The sequence below is a fragment of the Ursus maritimus genome, unplaced genomic scaffold (assembly GCF_017311325.1).
Source record: "Ursus maritimus isolate PB19 unplaced genomic scaffold, ASM1731132v1 scaffold_23, whole genome shotgun sequence".
NCBI classification, from domain to species: Eukaryota; Metazoa; Chordata; class Mammalia; order Carnivora; family Ursidae; genus Ursus; species Ursus maritimus.
In genome coordinates this window covers 47461313-47470262 of record NW_024424786.1, presented here as the reverse complement: position 1 = coordinate 47470262, position 8950 = coordinate 47461313, and the positions used below count along the sequence as shown (strand labels likewise).

General features: G+C 54.3%; 1 protein-coding gene across 1 annotated transcript; it reads right to left on the bottom strand.

The window, feature by feature from the left end:
• Positions 1–306: 306 nt before the first annotated feature.
• Positions 307–5183, bottom strand: LOC103671079 (28S ribosomal protein S24, mitochondrial-like). The gene is made up of 4 exons (XM_008699652.2): positions 5132–5183; positions 3971–4095; positions 2635–2746; positions 307–1374 (listed from the first exon to the last, which is right to left on the bottom strand). Exons 1-4 carry the CDS (start codon positions 5181–5183, stop codon positions 1091–1093), a joined length of 573 nt encoding a protein of 190 aa, XP_008697874.1. The 3' UTR covers positions 307–1090.
• Between the last annotated feature and the right edge of the window lie 3767 nt (positions 5184–8950).

The following is an 8950-nucleotide window of genomic DNA, read 5'->3' as shown; positions in this document are numbered from 1 at the left end:
GTAACAGCCTTTTCCCGGGCCCCCTGGTCCTTCATCTGCTCTCCCTAACACCAACTCCGAGAATTTTAAAAACAAATTATACTTTCAACAGTTTAAAAGAATTAGTTTGTTTTTTAAAAAAATTCAACAAAGTCACACTTTAAATAATCTATAAAATGGTCTATAAACATTGAATGAGCAAGGTTTTACAGGATGAAGGAACAAGTCAAGGTCAGGGATGGGATTAGGGTGTGTGAGGCTGAGGCTCAGGGTTAAGTGTGCAGGGTCATGGTCAAGGTGAGGGTCAAGAGCAGTGTCAGCGGGGGGTTGGTCAGCGTCCCTGCTGCACCCCCCAGCGCCAGGTGCAGCTTGGGCAGGCACCACCTCCTGAACCGCTCTCGCGCGCTGGGCTGGAGGTCTAGCTCCCTCACCTCTTGGAGTCGTCGGTGCTGCCTAGCCCTCCCTGCCCACTCCACGGGCATGCACCTGTCACCAAGGCAGCGCCCTTGGAACAGAATGTTCTGTACGCCGATGGGTTCCAAGCGCTCAGAACATCTGTGGCACAGAGTAGTGCTCAATCGAAAGCTTGTTTCATAAGCAACGAGTATCCCCTAAGGTATTTCTGGAGGGAAAAAGTACATCTGGAAATAAACTGTTCACAGTAGTTCTCTCCGTGGAAGAATTACAAGAGTCTTTCATGGTTGACTTGACACATGTCCATACTGTTTCAAATTTTAAAAATTAATGTTGATTATTTTATAATGACCAAAAACGGATTTTTCCACTCTGAGAGAAAGCAAAGAACTCCAGGTAAAGTTCCTGATAAGGTGACAAGACACTCATTGCACTGTTGCTATTACCCAAGGCTCAAACAACTGGCAGCCTTTTGGGAGCCTTGGAGCACCCTCGAAGAAACCCTACTCTAGTTCTCTTCTCTAAGGAGGAAAGACAAACCAAGGGGCAAGACAGCACGGAAGGTCTACTTATTCAATAGCAGCTTTGAAAAGGAATCCTCGTGAGACAGTGAGGGGATGTATTTCCTCATTCTACTTCACTCCTTTCCCACACGTTTCTGTCCTTCCCAGGCTAGAGCCTGATGCAAAAAACTGTCTCAGGTGTACTTATACACGACCTTGGAGGGCACAGTCTGGAGGTGCAGACAGACGGGACGTTTGTAACAGGGGGACAGCAGAGTCTCATTGTAGCCCACCAGCAAGTGGAACTTGTGTGCAGGCAGCTGCCTCAGGACCAGGGCAGAGACCTCCAACTGGTGAGCCCGGCGCTTTAGGATCCGCGGGTCGGCCAGACACACTGGGAAGGTGCCCAGCATGAACTTTTGAAGGAAAACATCCTCCACCGTTTGCTCTGCAGCATGGTCCTCCCCGTACAGGTTACCTGAAAGGAGAAGGGCACCTCGAAGACTCAGCAGAAACTCCAGAGGTAACATCCAAGAGCACTGGGCACTCAATTCCGCCCCCACCCTGGCTGCTTCTCTCTTCTTCTACAGGTGAAATAAAAAGAACAACACTTTGAAGTTCAAAGTACGTTATTTCATTACATTCGCAAACAAACCCTGTGAAGTAGGTATTCTCAGTCATCCTGGTTTTACACAAGGGAAGACTGAGGCCTTAGCAGGGCATAGAACTCAGATGATCCTTTCCTGTCTAGCCCTTTCCCACTTTTTCTGGACCACTTATAGAAGCACTGGCCATCCTTTGGCCCAGAGAGATGAGGCCACCAGCTACTTCTGAGACTAGGGACACGAGCTTTCTCACCGACCAGGGCCATGGCCTCAACCAGTGGATCCTCAGTGTAGATGCTGAAACTCCCACAGCAGAGCCTCCGCTCCCATCCCCAGGTCCCCGGATCCTGAAACTCCCACAGCTCGCACAGTGTGCGTGAAGAGCCTCCGCTCCCATCCCCAGACCTTAGAACCAGAACCTGAAAAGGGTGGGGGACAGGAATCTGTATTTTAAGGTCTCTAGACAGATGGATCTCAAAACACCCAGGTTGAGAAGCCTCATACTGAACAAAACACAGCTGATTCTCACTAGTTCCCAGTAGTTATGCTCTATGACGTCACCATGGACAATGAGGGACACTGACCCCTCGCTCCTAGGGGATATAAGGAGTTAGGTTTCCGCATGCCCTGGGTTAAGACACATCAATATATAACCTTGTTTCATGTGTGCTTCTGCTTAAAGACCCCTTGTTTGATACACATGGCCGCTGAGCGCTGAGCTCTGCCAGCAGCACTGTACCTCGTGCCTGAAGGAAGCTCACCTAACACGCACTTTCTCCCCAGTGTACGTCACACCCTTCTGGTGCCTCGCACTCCAGCATTAGGGCCATTTTAAGGCAGCGAAGTCACTGACAAACAGCACAAACTGTAAACATGGGGCACTAGTGGATCTCGAAAAGAACACTCCTTTACAATCTGAGCAAAACAAGAAGGCAGTGCCCTCCACAGGGAAGGGTGTGGGGGATGGCTGCTCGCCCACGTCCCACAGTGATTCCCGAATATGAAATCCATGAATGAAAACCTTGAATACGGAGGAGTTGAATCAAGCCCCTCGCATGTGTTTATCTGGTGTTTGTGTGATAGCCACGGCTGAGAACTTCAACTGCAGGGCGCCCCACACCACGGCCCCTCACCTGTGTGCAGCGACAGCCGGCCCTTGCGGTGGGCAATGTAGTGCGGCCCGTGCACCTCCTCGTAGGTCACCGGCTTGTCCTCCTTGTCCACTCTGAATCGGGCCACCTGGTTCTAGGAGCAAGAAGGGCCTTGACTCTGCACATCCACCGACCCAAGCCACCATCCCCACCGCACACACCTGGACCCTCCAGTCCCCGTCCCCACGGCCCCCGACCCAGTCCCTAGGGCCCCAGCCACTCCAATCCCCCCCGACCCCCCACCCCAGACTCTTAGGTCCCTACGCTCCCAGCCCTAACCCTAACACACAAATTCAGCGCCCACCTGAACACAAACCCTAACCCTGACCCTCAATCTCATCCTCGCCCTCAACTCTGCCCTCCAAGGAGGTTTCCACTCTGTTGGCAGATTGGACCCTCCAAGCTCCAGGATTCTAACCCTAACCCTAGCCATGGCTCTGACACTACACTTGCCCAAAGCCTAGGTCTGAGAACAGAGGATTTGGGACACCTGACCAACACCAGAAGACTCAGCCAGAAACACAGAAGGGAAATCGTGCCATTTGGAAGACCGGAATGGCACCAGAGCAGGAGGATTTTGAATGAAGACCTTGGCCAAGGCACACATTCAGCGCCCCCATGAACACAAACCCTAAGCCTAATTCCTAACCCTAACTCTGACCCTAACCCTAACCTAATCTAGTTTTGTTTTTGTTTTTGTTTTTTTTTTGGTTTTATTTATGAGAGAGAGAAAGAGCACAGAAGGAGAGTAAGAGGGAGAAGCAGACTCCCCGCAGAGAGCCTGACATGGGGCTCGATCCCAGGACCCCGGGATCATGAACCGAGCTGACCTGAAGGCAGACGCTTCACCGACTGAGCCACCCAGGCACCCCCTGTTTTTAAATTCATAGTTTAGCACTGACTTAGGAAAGCACTCTTCCCTGAGATTTCCATTGTTAAGAAGAGGGGCTGCTCTTCTGAATGGGGCAGTATCAGTAAACACCATGATGACAAGGAGATGAAGACAGAGTTCATGTTCTGTGAACTTGGAAGAATACTCCCTTGTTTACTTGGTTCTGTGTCAGTTAAAGGCAAAAGGCTGAAACTTCTGCGAGCTATTTGCAGCGAGAGACTAGCTGATGAGACGTTGAGACTACCAAACAGAGTAAGTGCAAAACCCAAGAAACTGCCGGAAAGAAAGTGCGTTGAGCTTAGAAGCTGACGGAACCAGATTTTCAGTATGTCACATATGTGAACTTCCATACTCTGCAGGCTTTCGACAAAGCGGCACCTCGGGTTGCTAAGATCAGACCGTACCTACAACTGCTGACGTGCTCACGGAAGGCTGTGCCACAGGCTTGAAGCTCCAGTTGTGGCTGGAAAATATCGGGCGTGTCTGCGGCAGAGACAGGGCTTCGTCCAGCACGACGTTCCAAAGACGCCACTGCTCACTGTACCGACGAGCTGGTAAAGGAAGAGGAAGTCCACTCGGAACGAGTGAGGCCACCAGAATCCTTTTCTGCCGATAAGTCCCGTTTTGGAAGACATGCATATGTGTGATTTGAACACAGTGGTGGTGTCGTTGCCAGGAAAACCGTTAGGTCTGAATCGTACAGAAACCGTGCACAGCTACATTGCCAGTCAGTGTAGTTTGGAGACTGAGTTTTGTGTCGTGTGTCCTGATGGCACAGCCTCAATGAGGATAGGGCTCCAGAGCGGCCTCCCAGAGAGACGAGCTGGCACCAGGACCTCAGTCGACACCCTGCCTTCTTTACTGACCGTGCCTTTCCTGAGAAACGTCAGCTGACCCAAGCAGTGTGCTTAGAGAGGCAGTAACATGGAGGCTTGCATGACAACTGACGTATTAAACTCAGGATTATTCTTTATTGAGTATCGTATGGGAGCTCATCATAAGGAAATTCTGATGGATTTTTAGATACGATGGTTATCAGGGGAGGAGTCTAGCTTAGAATGTTTGACTACAGAGGAGCTCCGAGTGTCTCTGCAAGAAGGAAACCCATGGTGGCCCCACCTCATTAACACCATGACTCAGACAGTCTGACAAATTGTCTGAGATCTTCAATATTTAATGAGCTTAATATTTCTGTGCAAGAACAGAATACCACTCACCTTCATTAGGACACACAAGGTCATAGGACACAAATAAATGTTCAAAAACTAGAGCAACGAAGGGTCTGCAGATCGTAATAATGAATTCCACAATTAACAAATATTATCTTGGTATGTGCACATCTGTGAAAATTGTAACCAAACACCTTGAGAATCAATAGAATGTGGGCTTTTTTGGGAGAATGTTTTGAATATAATTTTCCATCAAATAAAGATCCATCCCTAAAGAGTTAATGGGTGCCGAGCGTATTGGTTCCTCATAGTTAGCCAAACCCAACCAGAAAACAGCAGGCCGGGCGGCTCCCGGGGCACCAAAGAAGACACAGTGGCGTGGCGAGAGTCTGCAGAGCCAAGGGGAGGCCTCCCTCACCGGTGTCAAGGGGCACTTGTGTTTTGCTTGAAGTCGGGCCGCGGTACGGCATCAGCGTATGCTGACAAGGGTGACGCAGAGGGATACAGCCCTGATGTTGCAGAAAGAGGCAGCAGAGGCCTCCCGGGGGAGAAGCGACAGGAAGAGCGTTGCCGTCGGTGTGTGTGTGAACACGGGTCCTCTCACACAGCGCGAGAACACACACATGTATGCCTGTGAAGGAAGCCACGCTGGTGGATGTGGTGTTGTGACTGTGCGTAGTTTTCCTTCTGATTTCTTCCGTTCCTCAGTGAAACAAGAGCCGAGGCCCAGAAGGTAAGACGAGACTGGCACTGTGACAAGTAGCTATCTCGAAGGATGTGAGGACACCCACCCCGGAAACCCGGAAGCCATGAGCAGCACTAAGGACCCACCCAAGGTGAGTCCTGGACGTGAGGTCCACTGAGGTAGCAGGTGGAAGGAGAGAGGGGGTGGGCAGGGGTCATCCAGTGGGGGAGGGTGAAAGCACAGCTGTGAGCAAGGGAGGGGTGCGTTGTCACGACGGTGCAGTAAAGCCAGGGCCGGGAGGTGCGTGTGGACTGTGACAGTCGGCCAGGGTGCTCCCTGAATACCTGCTGGGCACCAGGGGCAGCAAGCACGGAGGACGTGCTCATCGGGAGGCTTGCCTGAACTAGACACGGCAGAGTGCAGCCCCTGGTGCTGTGGAGACCAGGAAGCGGCCCTGGCAGTGGCTGACTGAAGCAGGGGAAGGGGGTTAGAACCTTAGGTGGGTTAGGTATGTGCTAGCAAAGTCACCACAATTGGTAACCGGAGTCGTCAGCGGGGAGGACTGACTCTACTGCCCACCCCCTCCTCAACTGTGAGGCACTTGGAGAGTGTGTCTCGGACAGCGCCAGGCAGGACTGCAGGGCAGCCGCTAATAGCTTGTGCTTCCAGGGGCTGCGGTTTGGAGAAGAAAAGCCACAGCCCAGACGCAACCAAGGGGGCACCCGGTCCACCTCCAGTAGGGACAGCACTCTGGAGACATGGCAGGAAAATGGAGAAGAAGAGGAGGAGCGGGGCAGGTCTCCATTAGAGCCAGCCCTGACTGCCGGAATCATCCAGAGGGTTTCAGAACAACAGATGTCCAGGCCGCACCCCCGGGAACACTGCTTCTGGGCTACACTGAAGCCCGGGGCTGGCATCCGTAGACATCTGCCCAGGTAGTGCCACAGGCGGCCAGAGACCAGTGGGTGAAGGACAGTAATGGGCACAGCATAGGGAATAGTCAGTGGCATGGTAGTAACCTTGCACGGGGACAGATGTGGCTTCACTTCTCGTGGGGAGGGCTGAGTATGGTACAGAATTGTGGAGTCCCTAAGTTGTACTCCTAAAGCTAATGTAACATTTTATGTCGACTGTACTTCAATGATCTAATTACATAAAGTAGGTGATGGGTCAATCAGAGCAAAGGTGGCGGCTATGGCCAACCCATAATCCATGATCCCTGGGGCCTTTGGGGACAGGGGCTCCGCCTGGCCTTGAGTACAGTCTCTCCAAGCAGCCACCTGTTGAGTTACAGGTGATCTTGGTCACACTCTCGGTCTTGTGTTCTTGGAATTCTGCACGTGAGCAGGCTACAGCGTCTCCAGACCTTCTGCAGAATACTCATTGCAAACAGGCCCACGAGGCGGTGAGGTCTGGACGAGGGCCTGACGTCTGTGACAGACAGGGCCAGCTAGAGACGGGTGAGGGACAGGGTGACAAAGACACCATGGTGATCAAGCCAGAACAGTTTGGGGGAAGGTGGAAACCGTCCCCAAATGCTGATGAGGAGCCCCTGGGGCTGGCCAAGGGCTAAAACCCCTGGGTCCTCGCAAGCATCCTGACAATGCCTCAGCCACCAGGTGGCAGCAGGGGACAGGAGAGGGGCCGGGTCCCACACACAACTGCTGCTCCTGGGCAAGTCTGGTTGCGGACTCAGGTGTCTCAACCCCCTATGTCCATTCTAACATCTCCCCCAGACCCTAGACTTCCTGGGGCTGGCCTTGCACAGAAGGAAGCTGTGTCTCAGCCTGTGGCCCCTCCTCGCCTCCTCCAGTGGTGGGAGAATCCCACCAGGCCCCAGGGGTGGCCTGGCTCCTGGCCCCTCAGTCTCTCTGAGGCCCACCTCCTCCCCCTGGACCCTACTGTCCACTTGGGCCCCCTGTGGCTCTGGGCCCATCTCCCACTACCCAGATCCACAGGCCCAGGAAGCCCCCACCCCTGCCCCAGTGGAGACCCTCAGGCATGTTGAGCAGCAGGGGGACCCCCCCAAAAGAAAGGCATGAGCCCAACCCCAGAGCCTACCCCTCTTAGCCACAGAACAGGCATGGCCAGAGGCCTGTGGCATCCTGGCCCCACTGTTCTTCCCCACCAGCCTCGCATCTCACCCTCTCTGACGTCCACTCAACCCTGAGTCATTTCCAAACAGCATATGTCTCAGCCATGAGCTTCATCCTTTCAAACACAGCTGTTTCCCTGCTAGAGGTCAGAAATGCCAGCTGACTGGATCCCCCCTTCAGGAGGGTATTAATAGATCGTCGAGTTGCGGTCCTCACCCTGCTCTGCTCCTGCGGTGAGTCTGGGTGCTTCCCTCAGCAGGGCCCCTGTCTGGGGGATGGACGGGGACCTGGGGAGCTGAAAACCCAGGCAATAGGCCCCTCACAGTGATGGACGGTGCCTGACTGGCCTCCACCACAGAACACGGATGTGGGCGACGACCCTGAAGCCCCCGCCGATCCCAGTCCCCACGCGGCCCCACCCACCCCCAGCCCAGCTCCAACCTCTGCCCCAGCCCTAGCATCACCAAGCCCAATGTCACCAACCCAGCCCAGCCTGACCCCAGCCCTCCAAGCCCCAGGTCAGGCAACCCCACATGGAGGGGACATTCCAGCTGCGTTAGGGGCTTGACTCCTTCCCTAGAGATGTCGGGGAAACCCAGAGTGGAGGGAGGAAGAAGAGGTTAGGGGTGACAGAAGGGGTCTGTGGGCAGGTGGAGTTGGGGGGTGCTGTGGTGGAAGATCTGAGGCAGGTGAGGCGGGACTCGACGCAGAGGGTCTGGAAGCCGAGACTGGAGTGCTGGGAGGTCTGGGGTCATGGGCTGAAATGCAACCCTCCTGTCCTGGTGTCACCCTGCCCCCACCACACAGGGCTGGCCACCGGGGAGGACAGCAGTGAGTTTTTCATGGACTTCCTGCAAACATTGCTGGTGGGGTCCCCAGAGGACCTGTACGAGGGGCCCCTGGGCAAGTACGACGTCAATGCAGACGCCAAGGCAGCACTGACTGAGCTCAAGTCCTGCATAGACGGCCTACAGCCCATGCACAAGGCGGAGCTGGTCAAGCTGCTGGTACCGGGGCTGGGGGTGGGGGGCACCCAATTCCCTAAAGGCCTGCAGCCCCAGCAGGACCCACAGCCCTGCCCTACTGGCCCTCCACCAAATGCCATGGCTCCCGATTGCCCCCCCAACACAGCCTACCACCCTTACAGACACCCTGACCTGCCGCAGTCAGCAGAAGTGGACATCCCAGACCTCACTCCCCGCAGAGCACCCTCAGGCTCCCCCACACAGACATACATGCATGGGAACACCTGCATACGAGTGCACACACACACCCACGCGGGTGCACGCACTACTTCCTCAACTGCCAGGAGAGGGCTGGCCGAAATGTGCCAGAGCCTACTGTCCCCCAGGGGCTGGCCGGGGCCTGTCTGCCCGATGGAGATGGGGCTTTCTAGTTTTTGATCACCAAGGATGGGATCCCCCAACCCTCTTGGCCCACACCTGTCTGCTTTCTA